The 19,880-nt window shown below is 45.1% G+C and overlaps 1 protein-coding gene across 1 annotated transcript; it reads right to left on the bottom strand.

Annotated features, from left to right (window-relative positions):
• Window positions 1-4,904: 4,904 nt before the first annotated feature.
• Window positions 4,905-19,477, bottom strand: TMEM233 (transmembrane protein 233). Its single transcript, XM_021549828.3, has 3 exons — window positions 19,258-19,477; window positions 12,337-12,471; window positions 4,905-6,734 (listed from the first exon to the last, which is right to left on the bottom strand). Exons 1-3 carry the CDS (start codon window positions 19,444-19,446, stop codon window positions 6,723-6,725), a joined length of 336 nt encoding a protein of 111 aa, XP_021405503.1. The 5' UTR covers window positions 19,447-19,477; the 3' UTR covers window positions 4,905-6,722.
• Window positions 19,478-19,880: the final 403 nt, after the last annotated feature.

Here is a 19,880-nt window from a genome sequence, read left to right on the forward strand (position 1 = left end):
AGCTGCTCCCTTTTTACCCTTGGGAGTCGAACACCCTGCCCGGGACAGGCTGCCAGGGCACTGTGTGCAGGCCCAGCCCTGTACACGGACTGTAACACTACACTGCTGTAAAATGCAGCTGCTGTTATTTTGGCATTTCACACAGCTTAGTGCTCCTAAATTCCCTGTCTCCAACCCTGGTTGTTTTGTTCTCCCCAGTTTTCCTGGGCAGCACTGTTTGCAGTACAGGGTACCGTGTCTTGCCCATCACTTGTCCATCCAGGACCAGTGTGATGATCTGCACAAGAGCCACACAGACCCACTGCAGGCCACGGTACCTTCATCTGGGGCCTGACATTTGCAATGTCTTTTGTTCTCTAGGAACCACAGAGTGGTAACAAACTGCAGGGTAAGGACTGGTAGCAGATCACGAGCCTGTGGTAACCAGTCTGTGGTAGGTATAAGCATGCATTTTAAAGTCTGGTGTTATACTGTGATGGTTCCTCCTTCCATGGTGATGAACCGTCCATGCAGTGCTCCATGCTGAAACCTCTGGGAGCTGCTGGTTTGTGGACAGGACACAGGCCATGGACAAGGCATCTCAGACTCACTGTTGCTGCCTTCTCCTCCCTGTTTTCCCCGTGTCTGCTCCCTTTTCAGGACTGGTTCTTGTCTCCCCTCCCCGTGACTGGTGGGTGTAGCACACTCCTGGAGCAATCAGCCTGCAACTCACTTTGTCAGGTGCTCTCCCTGAGAGTATTGAGGGCTGGATGGCATCACACCATGAACAACTAAATCAGCCCCCACCTCCTCACACACGTCTGTGTGCACGGTCCTTGCATTCACTGGAGAGTTGTTTTCTCCCCTCAGCCTGAGTGGGAGCCCCATTCCTTCACGGCTGTTAATGCAGAGATGTGGGAAGTGAGGGATTCACTAAAGACCAGCCACAGGGGCCTGGCAGAGCTCAGCCTCACGCTGATTCTCTGGACTCTGGAGTTTTGCTCCTGCCTTTAACAGCATCTGTGACTTTTTGCCGCCTTTTATGCTCTGCAGCCTGAAGGGCATAAAAACTGCCCCTCTTCCACCTCATCTGAGCCAGCCTCCACATTCCAAAGGAAGACTACAAAAGATTTTTTCTACCTCTGCCCCTATTGGGGTAAAATGACCAGGGGAAAACACAAGTGACTAATTCTGAATAAGAAATTCCCTTAAAAAAAAAAAAAAAAAAAAAAAAAAAAAAAAAAAAAAAAAAAAGACACATTCCACTTTCAGACTCTTCACAGCCCATAAAGCAAGATAAAAGTAATTGGTAAAATGCTTCACCTGGTGTCATGATTGTGCCACACCACCTCCTAGGACAATGTGAGGTTTTAAAAGTAGAGGCTTGTAAAAGATCTGCAGGATATGAAAAGCTGTATGGTCTCTTAGTTGCCATGTCAGTAGCCACAAGCAAAGCTCAGCTCCTTTTTCCCTCCCTCACACCTACCTTTTTTAGTAAACATGAGCTAGACCTGGCCTGACTATTAAATCTTCTTAGTCAGAAGTTAATTTTAAGGCAGTTTGGTTCTTGGCTCTTAAAACGATGAGACTCAGCAGAGCTGGTCAAAGTTCTGGGAATAATTACAGAGCACTTTGGGTGCTGTACAGGCTGAGGGGTCAAGTGAAGTGACATCTTTGCTACTGAGTCACTCTACCCCCTTGGAGATATCACTTACGTCCCTGTCTATCAGCTGACTCATTTTAAAAGGGAGTAGGGACCAAACAGGATAGGTCTGAGGTCAGGACAGACCTGTGTTAGGGGAATGCATGTCTCGGATTAGACGGGGTGAGAAGTGACCTTACAAGCTTTTCAGGCACAAAAGTCAGGGATGACACTCACCAAACACCATGCTCTAGGCCAGAATCTCTCATTTTCACTGTTTAGATTATCTCTCTTATTATTTGATTAAAATCAAAACGCAATTAAGCCCCCACTGAATACTGGTTGAAATGTGAACATGAGCCTGCCATGGCTCACCATGACCACACAGCCTGGTCTGGATACTTCACTTCCAGTGGTTTCCCCTTCTCTTACCTCAGAGTAGGTGTCAGAAAAGAAATGAGGTGGCCTTCAGCCTCAGGCTATGCAGTTCAAAGTCCTGAAGAATCCATTGATATCTGGCAAAGTTCTTTTCCTTTGACACCATGCAAGCTTATTTGGCCAAAGAGAAGCAAGTGGTGTGGAAGCTGACTCAGCCTTACAGCGAGAGATGACAAACTCAGAGGAGCCATCTTCAGACGTGAGCTGGGAGATCAGATTCACACATGTCATAAATCACATTGTAAAGGACATATGAGCAAGTGCTTCTTGCAGCTTGTGTGCTGTGGAGAGTGAGCTGTGTGGGAGCAGAATAGAACTCACCCCAAAGTTTAAGACAGGGTAAATTTACTGTCAGAAACCCTCTGGGTAAATTTCTTACTATGCCTTGGGGTCCTGAATTTCTTACTCTATCTTTACAGTGGCTGAGTGATGTTTCCAGGACCCCTCCTCTTTTTGGGTCACTTGTGGATTTAGCCCACTTTGCCAGGCTGGCATGGAGTGCAGCAGAGGAGCTGGGGCAGCCTCCTCAGAGGCTCAGTCCCATCTCAGGGACACGTGTCCTGCTGTGCACGCAGAACATGCCATTGTGCTTGGCAGATGGAAAGCTGGGAGTGCACAGAAGAAATCCCTCACACACCACTGCATCCCTTCTCTGATCCAACACTGCGCACCTCCCGAGACCTGCTAATCCAAAATGAGGTTTGGAGATGAGATGATTGTAAGAGGAAACCAACCAAATTTAGGTAATTTTGGAACCTGAAGGTGCTGCCTGTGGAGACCCAGGGCTCAATCTCAGGGAGCTGAGGGTCAGGCAGCAGCCCTGCAGAGCCCTGAGGGCTCCAACCTTGCCTGGAGCTATCTCCTACAAAGCCAGGGTAGGTTCCACATCTGTTCAAGGTTTGGTGATAAGGACTTTTCCTTCCAGGAAACACCACCTTCCACAAAGGCTCCTGAACAGCTGTCAGGTTGTTTCCAACCAGCTTGGCTCCCATCAATCCAGTGACTTTCCTTGTATTTAGATCTTACTTGCCTTTGGGAAATCAACCCTTCAACTCTTCTTTTGTGTGTACACACACAGACACACAAAGTAAAGACTGATGAGGGAGATGACTCCATCTTCCCCCTTCTGAGGCAATCAGTAACAAATAACTGGCAGACCAAGTTAGGGCCCAGGGGAGGAAATGAGCCTAGAGAGAGATGTTTGCACACTGTTTCAGCAAAGGCACCTGAACAGATGCTGAGAGTGAGGGACACTGTGGCAGCAACCAGATACAGCCTATTTCCAGGCTGAGAGGCAGAACACACTGTGAGCACATATCCAAAGATAGAGGTCCAAAAGCTGCAACTTCTGGAGCCTCACCACTCATGGTTGCAACCACAGAAATTGAAGAGCCAGTGCTGATCTTCAGGTGAAAGCTGTAAACCCCTGGCTGTGCCTGCAGGGAGGCACTCCAAGAATTTAATTTCATATTATCCTGGAGGTTATTTGGGTTTTGTGCAATCTGAAGAAACTTACACCACATTTTGAGTGTCTGGCTGACCCCCTTCATACAGCAGCAAAGAACCCCCATTTATATTTAGAAGCCTCTTCTAGGATTACATATCAAGATACGTGCACTGGGCTGTTTTGCAGAATGCAGCTGCCTTGTAAGAAGCCAAAGGTGCCAACATGATCCAGGAGCTGAGGCCAGCAATTTCAAGTTTCCATCTGTCTCTGCCTGTAATATGTGCAGGAAAGAAAAAGGAGCTGGACTTGAGGCATTGGTTGGTGCCTTCAGTGTGCGAGGACACTGCGTCCAAAAAAATGGAAGCCTGAAGCAGCTTTGCAGAAGGAAGACTCTCTTCATGCACCCAGGACACAGATGTTGAGTTGAAATGCATCTTACTCCCTCCTACTTTCCTCTGTTTCATCAAATAACATCATTCAGCACATATATCATATAACAGGGCTTTTTCCCTACCAAAAAAGGTAGATCCAATGCAGAATAACGGACCAAATCCAAACCTAGATGCATGACAGTGAAGAACAGGTAATTTCCAGAGCTGTCAGAGAGAATGAAATTTCTATACATGCCCCTCTAAATTTGGAGCAGGCACAAATTCCTCAGTCAGACACCTGCATTCTGCCTTCCATACCCACCGCTGGCACTAGGGCCTTGCTGATTTGGGCACTAAAATGTCATTTAGGCTCCCTGTGTTTGCTTTGGGATGTCTCTGTCACACCTACAACAGAACAATGTGGTTGTACAAGAACCATACCTCTTTCCAGCACAAGCTGCACTTCCCAAACATAGTTGAAAATTTATGTAAACATAAATAAATTAAGAGAACCAATACCAATACATTAGTAAAGCAAAAATAAGATTACCTACGACACAGAAGCACTAAGGACATTAGAGGAATTGCTGCATTCTCTCCACTCTGTCACATTAAGTGGTTTAATATAAAGCCTTTATTTTTATACCAATCAATAGCACTGTAAGGTACCAACATTTATCTTCAGAAGCACTGAAGGTACAACGGCTCAGTTCTCAATTATATTAAGAGTGAGACTTCAAAGATATTTATGAGCAACAAGATGCAAGTTAGATTTCCAGTATGGTTTTCAAAAGCTTCTGAACAAGTTGGGTATCTAGCTCCTGTTTATTTCAACCCTTGTCAGGCAGTTAAAAAAATACTTCAAGTTGCCTATCCCTATCCTCTGGTGCCCACATAACTTTGGAAACCTCCTTTTACTGTGATTCACTTCATTCTGAAACTGTCCAAGGGGTTAGAAAAAGGGATATTACTCTTTCCAGATGAAGAGGCAACAAAACTTAGGAAAGACACTTCCCACATACCAGAATAGACATGAATTAAAAGTAATTTTATTCCATTTGTCAATGACATTTCTATCATATCTGATAATAAGGCAAGCTACTAAAAGTCCCACAAGACATATCAGACCATTAAAATAGTATTCAAAAACCAAAGAGGAGTTCACAGAACAGCCAATTCCTGGGATCATCAAAATCAGTAGCAAGATTCCCATGTGGACAAATCTGATCAGTGTAAATGTTTAATAAATCAGCTGACTTCACCAGTGTTTGTGAAGTTTAATACTGCAATAAATAAGGAGAGGTAATGCTTTACTGACTTCAATGAAAAACAGAATTTGGCAGGAAGGAAAGCAAAAAAGCACATTGAAAATATAATATCAAGGCACAAAAAATACATGCTACTTCCAGGCATATGCTTTAACAGGTAAAGGTTTCTGGGAGGATTTTTTTTTTTAATTGGTTGTTGAACTCCTGACAGATGATTCTTCTCTCACCTGCACCTGCAGAACTCCCTGGATTTCTGGGCAGTCGCTCCAGGCTGATGTTGGTGCAAGGAGAGGGAGTGGAAGTTGGCACAGCTCGCTTGAAGGTGTGGTAGTAAAGCAGAGCAGCAACTGCTGAGGGTGCAGCCACATCTTAATGCTCACCAGAGCTCACTCCTTTTAACATGAAATATTTGTATGACAAAACAATTGTATTCTGTGAAACAGTTTCCAGCTAATAGAAACAGCTGTCCCATAAATTTTCACAAGTTATCAAGAAACTGCAGTAATTTAGAGGCCATCAATTCTGGAACCTGAGGCTGAGCACTGAGTAGTGTCTAAGGATCAGGAAGTGTGTCTGTAACTAGGCAGAGGTGCAGAAATCTGTCCATCTCTATCTGCAGTGATACACAGACCAGTCATAGAGGTGAGAGGATGAGCTAAACAAAACCCACATGAACAAAGCAGAACACAATGAAACGATGTGCCTTGCTAGAAGCACAACAACAAAGGGATGAAGGACATCTGTTTAAAAAGAAGATCTTTTGTCAGATAAAAAAATAGGAACTTTTTACATATGTGAGGTTTAAAGAGGAAAATATGATCAGTGCAAATTTAATGTGGGACAAGAGCTAAGTCAAGGGAGTGTAACAATGAAAGACAACAAAACAAAAATAAATTATTAAGAAAAACATGGATGCTATGGAAGAAGAGTCTCTCTTAATAATCAAGTTATTGAAATCGGTCCCAGGTGTTTAAAAATCCAAGGTAAAGTTCTGAAAGCTGAGGATGACAAAAGAAAGCAGCTGCTGAGTCAGAGTGTGCCCACGGCATTATAAAATCACAGAGCAGGATAAAATCACAAACCCATGGGTACAGTTGTGTCATGGTGAGACTATTTTAAAGTAATGAAAAAATCCTTAATGGCCTGATCCAAAATCTGCCAGAAGTAACAGGAGTTCTCCTACTAGCTGCAGTGGGCTGTGCACACTGTGCACCATAAACAGTCTGGATACGTTGGCTTTGTCTGGCTGGGGTCAGCCAGGGAACATCACGGATCCAGCATACATTCCATGGAAAAGAGAAAGAAAAGGGAATTTTTTTTTTTTTAGGGCAAAATCTCATTATATATTAGGGTAAAAGAGAAAATGCTGCTTTATACTGAGGTGTCTTATAAATAAATAATTTTGAAAACCTGGTCACACCATGCTGATTAACTAACTGGGCTATCAGTTCATTCACCAGCAACATGCCTCTGCAGACTTGTAGGGTCAGAGCTAACAGTCTGGAATGGTTTCCATCTCTTCTTTTTCCCCCTCCAGAGGTTTACATGTTGATATCATCCAAGTGCAGTCCTGGTCTTCAGATAGCATGCTGCAAGGACACAGAAATATGTGTGTTTAAAGGAGAAGACAGAGAGTTTGCCCTGTGAGTTTAAATTATTAATTCTACAGATCTAATGGATACATTATGCCACATTAGTAGCACTTGTTCTCTTAACAAACATCCCTCTAGACTAGCAGCTCAATAGTTTTGAGTCAAAGAGCTGAGTTTCTAATGGCACTGGTCATCTGTCAATCTGAACTGAATTTTTAAACTGGGTTACCTGAATCAATGCAAATCAGGGCCTTTCATTGCCAGGAAATGGGCTCTTATTTGACAAAGATTCATGAGGTCAACAGCATCTCTGCTTCCTTGGAGTGGTACATAAAGCAGTCAGACAAGAACAACACTCCAGCAGTGGAGAACTTGGTAAATCCAACTGTAACACTCAACATGCTTTAAAAGGACTAGGAAACCTGTGCTGTGCATCTGCATTAGGAGAGGAAGGATTTGAGGTGTTCCCTCAAATTCTTGTGTAGAGGAAAGCTCTCAGACAATACCCATGGATGCCCTGACCTATCCCTGGATTCTGGGTTCTGCTGGAGTCTGAGGGATCTCCTCCATCAGGCAGCTGCATTCTAGCAGCTCCTCAAGGAGGGATTTGGGACCCGAGGCACTGCACAGTAAATATATCCTGCAGACACCATGAATGCCTTTGCTGGCTGTCTCTTGGATGCTACTCATGGCTCCACTGGGTCGAATCCATTGTGGGAACATCTCCTCTGTGCACAGATGAAACAGCTGTTTCTGGACCAGGATTTTTTCATGTGGTTTGCTAAGGAAGTCAGGCTGAAGTGACCACATCGTCTGTGCACCTGCACACTGTGCCACTGCTCAGCCTCCCAACTGAGGGAACTTTGAGAGACAGGTTGAGGACTTTAGGCTCCTATGTTTTCACAAATCCAGTGAAACAAGGTAAGGATCAAGGAAATAATCAGTATGTGCCCTTACAATAGAAAAGCAGCAGTATGAGCTCCCTGGCTGGGTGGACACCAAGAATTAAAGAACAGGAATGCCCTGACTTCAGGCTTGGAGCTCTGTCCCTTACTGGCAAGCCAATCCCTGCAGCACAACACCCTGACTCGTTTATTTTTATAAACAAGGTGCAGAGGACAGGATGGCCAATGTAAAGATCTGGAGGCTGGCTGAGTAATCCCTGTCCTTGTGCTGGTCTTTAGCTTACTGTGTTTCTGAAAGACAGGCCATCACTGAGTGGAATGCCTGCAAAGGCTTCTGAGAGCTGCAGAAACAGGACGGCAGAGATATTAAAAATAATCTTGCACTCCTTTTCCTCCTGAAGAATTATTTTTAAGTCAGTGAGGAAACTGTCCCTGATGCACAGTCTAAACACACTCCTTTCCTTCTACCTCGAATTACCAATGCTGCATTACTGCACATGTGCTTGATTTAAAACCCTTCTGATTCTGAGCAGTGCAAGCTGGTGCTTTCCTCACAGCCTGGCTGGCTCTGTGTTCCTTGGAAGCCATGCTGACAGGTGGCATTTCTGTGGCTTCCCTGGGGCAGAGTTCTAAATCAAGTGAGATTAAAGAAGGGGTCAGAAGTTCAGGCTCCTCTAGGAATGCATTAAAATATCATAATGGTTTGCATAAAATTCCAAAATCACAACATTTTGGCTTCCTTAGAGCAAAACTGTTGCTGTCTCAGTCTACTGAAGTTTTTACTTCTCTCTAACATCTCTCACTCATCCTCCATATTTCTGCTTGGCTCACTCCTACTTGTCCAGACTGCAGAAGTCCATGAGAGAAGAGCACAGAAGATGTGGGCTGTATATGAAATGCCTTGTGGCTCAACTGGGTGGCAAAACTCATATGAGCTCTACTTCAGCCCTGAACAGCACTGCAAAGTGTCACTTAGGCACTAGAGGTGGTCTACAGGTATGTGCTGTGAGGAGCTGAATATTGTTCTGAGCTTCATGGCAGGATGAAGAAGAATATGACATGTTTAGATCCAGGTAAGAACAGGGTTTGGGATACCTAGGATCTCTTTCACTTAAGTAAGGAGGATCCAGCCCAGGCTTTTGTTTCCCTAAACCCTGCCAGCAGAATGCAAATGTAATCTGAGGGTGTCTTGTGTCAGCAAAACCCAAAACAAAACAGAATTTGGAATCTGCTTCAAAAACATTGAGGCTGCTCTGAAAACACAGATTGTAAATGACTTGAGAGCCCTCACTGTATCACTGTATCACAAAATCACCACCTTTTGCTGAACAAAATGCTTAGAGGTGGGAAGGCTGACTCCAAGCATGTGCAAGTCTGGGGAAAGGTTTCTGAGAGGAGCATGATGAGAACAGCGGCACTGGGTGGGAGCAAACAGGGTATGGCACACACAGGCTGTGGCACACAGCCCTGCCCTGCCTCAGGTCACGGTGGTGTCCCTCAGGGAAGGCAAATACATCCCATTTCTCACTGCAGCTCTTGATGGACAACATGCCTGAGGCACACATGCAGGGCCAGACTGTGGTGACACAAATACCAGCTAAAGTTACATCTGAGCAAACCCTGGAAATGTAACTCAGCACTCAGGACTGGCAAGGCAGGGGCACAGGGGAAGCTGACAGGGGAAGGTAAAAGCAAATGGGGAAGAGCAAGAATAAATTTGGCCCAGTGTGGAATGAGGCCCAGCCCTGACTTCACACAGAGCACAGCTCTGCACTCAGAGTCCTCAGCACGGTGAGGGACACGCCACTTTACACTGATCAGGACACACAAGTTTTATTGCTGGGCTGTCAGCTCCAGTGATGCAAGTGATGGCTTCCCCTTGCCTACATTTAGGGGCATGACTGCAGAACAGAGATGGTTCCCAAGTGTTGGGTGGGCCCTGTTCCAGGATATAAATATGTATCACTACATATCTTAATATATGTTTGCTAAAGATAACATGCCAGTGTTTGAAACAAATGAGGCTCTGCAAGGCAGCAGGAGAAGCCCCAAGCTGACTTAGCTCCGAGTAAATCTTCAAAATGAGAAGTCAAGGCTCTTTCTTCCCTGCAGACGTAGGTGTTGGCTGCTGTTATTCCTGTGCTACTGTTGCTCTGTGATTGAACAATCCAAGGAAGGCACATGAGGACACCTGGAAGTAGAAGTTTTCTGAAATGTGAAAGGATCTTCCTCTTCCCAAGTCTGGCACTATTATTGGAGGTACATTTTGGAGTATTATTGGCTGTATAAAATCATTGTTTGCTCAAAGCAAGAATTTCCTGCTCTTCCTCTCTGCAACTTCTATCATTTCTACCCTCAACACACCTGACTAGATATTTTTCTCCTGGCTGAGGCATTTGGAGTTGTTTTGAAGGAGGCTTCAGAGCCAGCTGAGCCTGACTCAAGTTCCTGTACCTGTAAGAAAAGTTGTGTAACAATTGATAAAGATTCCCCCCTGCCAGCCTGACTTGGATGTCTCACTTTTGGTGCTTCTCAGAGGCTTCACGCTGTGGAAGAGAACTTGAGTTCTCAGTACACTTTGCATCTTTGATACTGGCAGCAGTATCTCCCAGAAGTAATTTACAGTGAGACTTATTGTCCCTTGAAGACCAAAAGAAGCCACAAGGAATGTCAGCAGGAAGAACTGGCTACTGTGGTGTCTGATTAATTTCAAGTGGATAAAGTAGAGGAATGAATCTTGGAAGGGTCAAGCTTTTCATACATACTGCTGAAGTCTAACTTTCAGGAAAAATGCATGTGTAGGTCAGGCAAACATTAAATCTGTGCTTAATGGTGATCAGATAAATCTGCCATATTATTGTATCAAGGCTATTTTGTGCTACCTTACTAATATTGAAAAATATATTAAAGTTAGCATAGAATTAATTTACAATCACTTTACTTCAGCAGAGGCAAAGTGGCTCTCAGTAAATAATCATGAGAAAGGCACAGATGGGTGTGAGGTCACTGAATGGAGTGTGCAAAGCCACTCACAGCAGTGGATTGTCAGACTACAACTATTTAGTATAAAGTAAAAATGTCTAAGAGTAAGGTAACAGAGGGGATCCAGGTAAGCATGGAGAGTGGAAAGACCAGCTGGGTGCTTCTGTTCACTCATTTTCACATCAAAAGATTGTTGTTGCCATCAAATCCTTTCCTAGAAGCAAAGGCTTTTTGGAGGGTGACAAGTGAGAGGGAGAAGGGGAGCAGTAAAGAGGCTGGAAGTGCAGAGAGCAGAGTGAATCCAGTCAACCTGGACTCCTCACAAAAGTCATGGTACTGTTTGGCCAATAAAGCTCTGTGGAAACTATGTACAGAAATTAATACCCCAGAAGTGTTCTGAGGGTTCCCAGGCACCTGGCTGCTTTAACCCAGAACCAAAACCAATTTAAAAAGCCTCAAAAGAAAAACAAAGTTGTATTACACTGGTTTACTGCTGCCTGGTCACTGTGAATGCTTCAGGCCAGGGCTGTCTGCTACTCCTCACACTGCCCTTCCCTCCCCTACTTTGAGAAGATAACTGGGCTGCTCTCCTTGCCTGAGAAATGATGAGTAAGGTGGTGGAGGCGAACAGAAGAATTTACTGCTGCTGTCAGTTACAAAACTTGGCACCCCCAGCCTGAAAGGACTTGGGTTTAAATCTGCCAGTGCTGAATGAGCTGAACACAAGCTGAACCAAGACTCATGCTTGCAAAATGCACAGAAAATTAATGAATGCACAGGACACTTAGAGTCTGCAGCACCATCTAATAATATCCCACAGAGCTGGACCCCCTGTCCAGTAACTGCCCTGCAGCTCAATATGTTGTGCTTCAAATTTTGTATGAAAATGCTGTACATGTTTAACCAGTTACTGCATTCCACTCTCCAGAGATGTCTTCATTCCAGTGGTAAATGGGGTGTTCTCTGTATATAGCTTATGCATAAGTTTGTACAGTGCACAGAAATGCCCTCCAACCAAACCAGCCAATAATAAATTCATTTAAATTGGTTATTTTAATGGGAAGTGCACAGTATTGTGGAGAAAAGAGCATATTGTTGCACAGCCTTAACAAAGATTATCAATATCCTCAATTGCTTTTGTCCTCTTTTCCAGTAATCCATCTGGGTAACCCCAGAGATTAATTTGTTGAGCTTTATTTCTATTATTGCAGGTGTAGGAGGGCAGGGCAATAACACAGCATGGAGAGTGAAGGGTCTTACCCCACAGAGACACAGGTCAAAATTACATTTGTGGTCACTTTTGATACAGTTCTGGTCATCTGTTTTACTGTCAAACAGCAGAAGAGTAACTGACTCTTGTTGTCTCCTCTTTGCAGAGTTAAAAGATCAGTTGGCCAGGCCGAGAGACTGAAAATTTGCACCTGGGGACTCTGTAACCTGAAATTTAAAGATCTCAGGTCACTTTATTTGAAAGATGGTGCAGCTGAGGAGGAGAAAAATCAAAAAGCAACTGGCCAAAATTGGAGTTTCTAGTAAACCACCTGCTGCTAAGACAGAGTCGCTTGTGTTTAACCACAGACAACAGAATTTTCTAAAGCGCAAATTATGATAAAACTCCTTTGGAAAGCACACGTGCATCCCTAAATAGATAAAGAGAGGTGGCTGTGGCAGCCCTCAGAGTGTGCACAGAGGGCTGTGAGAGCCCTGCTCACCGTTGTGAAGTGAACCACGCAGTAGATGCCGATGATGACGAGGCCGATGATGATGGAGGCCACGGCCACCCAGAGCGCGTTGCGACCCAGCCGCTTGGAGCCTTCTATGTCCCCTTGGTTGTAGCTGTTCAGAGCCTGCAGAGGGCAAACAGGGAATCACAGCTCTTCCTTTCCAACACAAACCTGTGGGCAAAGCAGCGTGACAGCTCTGAGCCCACAGAACAAATCAACGCCCGCTGCCAAGGTAAGCAGGGAGTCCAATTTTCTGTTCCGTTCATTTTCAGTCCCTTTCATTGAAGCTACAGCTCTTTTTTTTTTTTTTTTTCAGTGGTGGGGCTTTGTTCATATGATACACACCAGCATAAAAGCTGGCAAACCAACATCCACCCACTTGCATTAAAACAGTGGTTTTTATCTTTGGAAATAGTTTTGTAGAATATGGGAATTATTAGTTGGCCACTTCACCAGCAGTGAGATAAATTCTTATTCTTTACAAGACTATAAGCATAAAAAAAAAAAAAAAAGCATAAATAGTCTGCATTTTTAGATAAAGTCTCAGCAAAACTTAAAAAAGCTTACTCATTTCCTATTTTTCCAGTATTTTACTTTTCCAAACAAAGTTTGAAGAATTAATAGGTAGTTTGCTAGTGGTGAGAAAAATACAAACCAAAGAAATACAGGTCATCTGAACAAAACATCTGAGTGCCATCTTCATGGGCTAGAAGTTGTATTCCTTTGCATTTCTGGAAGACACTGATAATTATTATCATATCCATCCTGAGATAGCTCCCTATTATGTCAAGAGACTCGAGTTTCTCTCTATCCTACCACGACTTAGCAGATGCTTTACATTCATTTCATGCTCAGATTGCAATGCGTGATAGGACCACTCTGACCTTCTAGGCTTTTGTGAGACAGACTATAATTTTCTGAATTAATTTTTGGTTTAACCACACTATTTTTAAAGGAAAAGATTCAGTGAACCACATGGAGGTACTGTAGTACATGAGTCTAAACACAGTTTGTAGAATATTTTTCCCAAGAATGAGATGCTATCAAAGCATTAAAAAGGGCATTATTCCTAAGAATTCTTTTGTAAAATCATGAGTGTTTGAGTTCATAAACCATAACACTTAGTCCAGATTTCTTGATCAGATTTCGCCATTGAACTCAGTATACTTCCTCAGGGATCAGATTAGTCACAATGTGGTTTTTAGTATCTTGTATATATTTCAGGAGATATCAGAGAAATGGGAAGAGTAGGGGGAGAGATATGGAGACCTGATCAAATTAACTGCTCCCTGGACTAAAGAATTCAGATTGTCTCTAAAAAACGACTGTATGAGGTATCACCCAGTGCTATAATGAAAGTGATACAGCTATAAATCACTTTTTGCAGCAAACACAGAACAACAGAGTGAAGAGCTGAGACTGTGGAGGGCAGGAAAGGGATGAAGTTCAGAGCACATCAAGCACTGCTGTAGAGCCATTCCTCCCAAGCAATGAGGGGCATGATGTGTGTGCTGTGTCAATTAGTGAGCACGCAGAGCTAATGGGCTGGGTGCACTCGTGGTGTCAGCGCTGCAGGAGCATCAGCCCAGCCCAGACAGTCCCAAAGCAACACAGCCTGCATTCCTAGAACTGCATCTCAAGGATAAGTGCAGGTACTTATTCTCTGGAGTCTACAAAAGGCTGAGATGCTGATGAACTCATGTCCTTAAAGAGAGCACTGATACATTTCTTCCCTTCCTGGAAGCCCACATGCCTAAACATTTCTCTGGTTTGTGTCCCCAAAGAATATCACTAATATCTCTGCTCTGCTGCCAGATTTCATTGAGGCTGGAAAGCACGTAATGGGGAAAGAGGGCAGAGATGGAAATGAGAGAGGGACGCTAGGACGTGGTCAGACAGGACAGTGCCAGCCCTGATCCTGCTTCAAAGTGGGTGGCACAGTCCTCTCACTTAAGCCACTCCACTGTCCTCAGCAGCTCTGGCTGCAGAAGAGCTTTCCCAAAGTACATTTGGAAAGGTCTTTAAAAGGGTTATGAGGAGAAACACAGCTCAGCTTGGCCATGAGCAGACTGACCTGGTCCTGTCTCTGCCAACAGCCACCAATGCCACTGTGGCTGCAGGAGAAACACAGAGAAGCACCACAGACACCCTGGCCCTGGACTTTGTGCTCCCTTCTTACCAAAGGACTCCCCTTGCATGGCACCTGCAGAGGGGTTCTGCAGACACCATTGACTCAGTTCCCCAGGCTTGTGGTCTCAAAAGCGAGACAGAGTTGTAAGCAAGACCTGACAGCACCAGCTTGCAGTTCTGGGGCATTTTACTAATGTATTTAGGAAGTCTGGAAAATGTCCATGTGATTTCTGCAGGTACTGCATAAATAATTCACCGTGCGAACTTTAATAAATAATGTCATTTTAATATAAATCCACGATGAAGAGGAGGAAAACAGCATTAATGTTAAAGAACAGGATTTGGGAGAGACAGGAAGGAGACCAAAGTTTCTCTATCAAGAGGTTTAAATTAAATGAAGTAACTTAGAAAGCATTCAATAAAGAAATAAGAGGTTTAAGGGAGTGGTTAGGGTCTGATGCAAAGCGTTTTGAAATTCATTACTTCCACCTGCTTCAAAGGCTCCTGGTCAAGCTTCCAGTTTTCAACTTTAGACAGAGACAACATCAACTGTTAAAGCTTTAACTGTTACATCTGTTTATTTCCAAGGACTGGGCAATATATTGAGAACACAGCATCTGTATGAGGCATTTGGTCTGTCCAACTTTTAAAACAAATTTCAGCCCTTTTTAGCCTAACACCATACAATTTCTCAGGTTTCTGCTACCTCGCTGGCTATGAAGTCATAATGTAAATTAAAGCCACAGTTCTGCAGCTGTTTATTTACTTGAGTAATCTCAGTGACTTCACCAGGTTCACACACTTCTATTTATAAAACATTCTCAGTTCAACAATAAAGTGACTTGACCTCATGTGAACAGAAATGTGCTGAATTAGCTATAAAATATTAATCCCTTTTTATGTTTATTTTCTGTTCCACACTCCCAGAGCACTGATCATGGCAAAACCAGAAAGAACACCGAGTTACTTCAGAAATCTTTCTCTGCATTTCTTACAGATCTGGGCAGAGCAGACTGAGGTTCTCAGATCAGCATTTTCTAGGCTCTCTAAGCCAGGCTGGGTGAACCTGAATTGGCTGTGCCTGGAGAGGAGACACTCTCCAGTTCAGACCTAAGGAAGAGTGAGACCTGCTGACTCAGGGTGACTCCTCACTGTAGGAACAGCTCACAGGGAAACACAAAGAAGAGGGGGGACTTGGGGAGCAATTCAGAACAGGCAGGTGCTGAGCAGGACATGTGAAAGGGGAATTGGCTCTGCAGGGTGCTGCAGAGGAAAAACAAAACCCTAGCAGTTTGCAAAGACAAGGGCCATGCAAAAATGCCTTAACAGCAGGTGCTGAGCCCTGTTGTTTATTATTCCTGAATATTAAATATGCTGTTTAATACTCCTGATGTGAGTACAGGTTGTCCCATATGGTGTTAGATATCCAGGTACCTACAAGCTACCTAACAAGGGATGTATAAATAATAAACTCTGCAAGTAAACTTTCTAACTACAGAAACACTGGTCACTCTGCTGGTCACTGAGCTGGCCACAGCACATGGCTCATTAGGATCCCAATTAGAAGAGGTGGCTCCCTGAGAAAGAAAGGTCCGTCCTTTCCTGCCCCCATGGCTTCCACCACCCTCTAATTTGTTGTCTCTTCTTAGGGAAACCCATATAAAGACAAAGCATCTGAATCCAACAGCAACAAATGCAGACAAAGAACTTGTTACTATCAGAGGCAGACGAGCCAAGATTGTCACAGCTTGACCACATATGTTGTTTGAAGCATGGAAATGATTAAACAAAAATGTGTCAACAGAAAGAGGGAGTTTGGAGCAAAAATCAGTGAGAAATAGCTTTGGAGAGACTGTTTGGAGGTTGTTACAAATGTAAGGCCCTATGGAATTACAGAACTAATCTGATATAGAGATCTTAGAAATAAGGACAGCTGAAGGGGGGGGTACTGAGAAAGGCCAACAAAACATGTTCAATTGTCACATCTCAGTGCTGGCATTGAAAATATCCAATTCATTTCCCAGAGCTATTCCACAGCCTCCCTCTAGGTCTGATCCCATGAGCCAGACAAAGCCAGCCTGCCCCAGCCAGGTCTCAGGCACAGCTGGCAGCTCACTGAGAACTCTTTGAGTCCACCACTGCATTAAGGAGCCAAAGAGCTCAGTGACACACTGCCCACCCCCAGCCCCACACCAGAGAAATCTCCTGTGCCACAGAAGCCTCCCAGCCTGGTACCTGCCCCCAAACTCTTGCCTGTGGTTACACCTGGATGGGAAAGAATAGGGCAGATGTGAGGGGGGTGTCCCTGGGGGTGAGTCACCAACTGATGACACAGCAATGTGACACAGTGATCAGTGCTCAGTGATCCAGCTGCTGGAAGCACCAAGGAGCAGAACTGATGGCATCTGGGGCTGCAGAAGGGTATTGGGAGCAGTGATCCTACAGTCAGGAGTCTTGGGGAAAGCAGAATCCATTTGCCAAAAATGCTGAGCAATGCTCCCCCTGCAAGTGGCCAGTGGCTCGTTGGAGCAGGGCTCTTGTAGTGCCAATATGGCAACACAGTGATGACAAGAATGCCCCCTGTACCAGCTCTCCTCTGACCCCTGCCATGAGAAACAGACAGGTAAGGAACAAGGAAAGTTATTATTGCCATAAGGAGAACTTGCAAAAGGTTTAGTCTAAAGGGGGTAAGATCTGTAACGGTGAGGTTTGAGCCTCGAAAGGTGAGAAAGAAGTGAGGAAACCAGTGCTGGAGTTGTAAATGGGGCAGCAGAAGAGACAGAAGAGACTGAAGACAAATCTGTCACTTATTTTGGGGGTGTGTTAGAACCAGACTCTACTTTTAGAGTGAAAACATTGTCTGAATTTAGAACAGTTAAGGAGGACAGGTTCTGTCCTGACACAGGTACAGTGGGTGCTGAACCTTGCCCCCTCTAGAAGCCAATAGGACTTTTCCTTTTAGGCCCATTTTATGAAGTGAAATTTGTAGAAAATCTACTTGTGAGGGTCTTTAAATCTGACCCAAGGTCTCAGGTAAGCACTGCAGACTGTAAAGGTATCTTCTGTAAGAAAAGAAAAGAACCCACTCTTACATCTCAGTGTTAACCCTTAGCTGAGAACTAACAGTTAACAGAACTAACAGTGTTAACTCCAGCTGAGAAAGGGAGGGAGGGTGCTTTTATTTCCCAGAAGTGGAAATAAAACCAGCACAGGCTAGAATGCAGAACCTGCAGCTGAGGATAATGCAGCAGTTACAGGTTGCAGCCTGGAAAGGCAGGAGGGTCAGGCTGTGGAAAAGAAGCTGGGCATGTTATTTCTATAGAAAATGAGAGGTTTTAGTTGAAACAGAAGCTATTCCCCGACAGGGGAGATTATTGGTCTGGTTTTTGTTTCCCCCTAAGGGAGTGGGCAGCTGAGACCTGCACAGGCTGTTCAGCTTTCAGGAAGTGCTCTTCCCACCCTGGTTCCTTCATATCCCCTGCTAACAGCTACTGATGCCTGACTCCAGAAGCCTGCATGAACTTCAACCAGGCTGTGGGTGGAGATATCTCCATATGGGGTGCAAAAATCTTTAGAGGCCAAATTCTGTCCTTGACAGTTAACTTCTGTACAGCCCCAGCACCTTGATGAAAGCAGTGTCACAGTGAACAGACGCTCCCAGCCCCAGATCATCAGCTCTCATTACTTTATATAGCACCCTCAGTGCCCATGGGCAGAAAGGATGCTGAGTACCAGCAGAACCAAATCTTCACAAAAGAAGGAAAGGAGTAGTATAATATAGTGAAGGTAACAACAAAGAAAATAAACACAGTAGGAAAAAGAAAAAAAAATAATAAGAAGAATACTTAAAAAAAAAGAGGCTTGAACAATGGCTTTGGAATAGCAGTTTTCAAACTTCAGCAATGTGATTTCTCATCAATCTTTACTCATCACACTTTACAAGAGTGTGTTTTGGGATATTTTAGACATAGTTAGCTATTCTTATACTTAATTGCAAAAAGAAATAACTACATTTTTTTTCTTACCTTCTCAGTTTGGCTGTCAGAGAAAAGGATGAAAATATACAACATGTTTTAAACCTTTTTCAGCTCCTAAACAACAGAAATACATTGCAGTGTTACTGATAACACTGATCACGTATAGGACTAGAAAACTCTGGGTCTGAGTCTGCAACTTTTTATTTAGAGAAGGAGATCCTGTTCTAACAATCCTTTGGAAGTTAAGGGGATTGCTGTGTTATTAAGGACAATGTGTATCAATTTCGGATTGTAGGAGTAAGGCTGTTCTCTTAGTTTGTTTGATACTAATTTCCATGGGCAATTGTCAACAATCTGCGATCATTATCATCGTCTATATTATTCTAACAAATAGGATCAAAGAACCTGTTTACTGGAAAAAAGGCACTCATATTTGATTAGCTAAAGCAGAAACCAAATCTGATTTCTGTTTCAGGCTGACACTTCACACAGATACTGTGTCCAGTTCAGCGTGCGACTTAGTTGATGTAACAAACCCCATTAAGTGGAATAAACCTGGCACCTGACAGTGAAAACTGTCTTGGTTGGACTTCCAAGTGACTCGCTGGGAGCTGCCTTTCACTCCACGTTTTCCATCGCTGCTGGGATAGCTCGCCGGACCCCCTGCCCGCGCCTGCTGATGCTCCCAGGCTCGCTGCCTCACCCAGCGTCCGCAGGCTCCCGGGGCGAGCGGCTCCGAGGCTTTGGGTGCCCCTTTCCCCGCCGGCGGCCCCTCGGAGCCCAAGCCGGAGGCGCTACTCACCATGACGGCGAACACGAAGGCGACGATGTTGACGGGATAGGCGGGACAGAAGCAGGAGAGGATGCTGAGGAGCAGGTAGCCCTTGGGCCGCGGCTGCGGGGGCCCGTCGGGCAGCTCATCCTCGATGTTGGTCTCGGGGCTGTTCTCCAGAGCCCGCTTGATGTCGGCGCCGGCGGGGAGCGCGGACATGGGGCTGCGGTGCGGCGGGCGGGCGGCGCGGAAAGCCCAGCGCTCCGGGCGGGCGGGACCGAGCGGCGCCGAGCCAAGGGAGCCGCCCCGGGACGGGGCCGGGCGGGGCGGGGGTGCCGCGGCTCTCAGCGCGGGGCCGGGGTCACGGGGAGCGATGGGAAGAGCACGGAGCCCGCCCGACGCCGCCCGCCGGGGCTCCCAGCGCCCGCGGGGTCCCCGCGCTGCTCCGGCCCCGGGAGCGCCGCCGGCGCTGCCGCAGACCCGCGGCTGGTCCGGCCCTTCGGGAACTTCTTCAGCGCCTGCAGTCAAAGGGCTTCAGCCGAGTTTGCGCAACCCCCAGGAGAGCTGTGCTGCGTTTAAACTCATTTAAACTCGCGTTTCCAAGTGTTCGAGCTGCTTCAGTAAAGATCGCAAAGCCATTTCCTCGCATCTGG

The sequence above is a fragment of the Lonchura striata genome, chromosome 18, assembly GCF_046129695.1.
Source record: "Lonchura striata isolate bLonStr1 chromosome 18, bLonStr1.mat, whole genome shotgun sequence".
Classification (NCBI taxonomy): domain Eukaryota; kingdom Metazoa; phylum Chordata; class Aves; order Passeriformes; family Estrildidae; genus Lonchura; species Lonchura striata.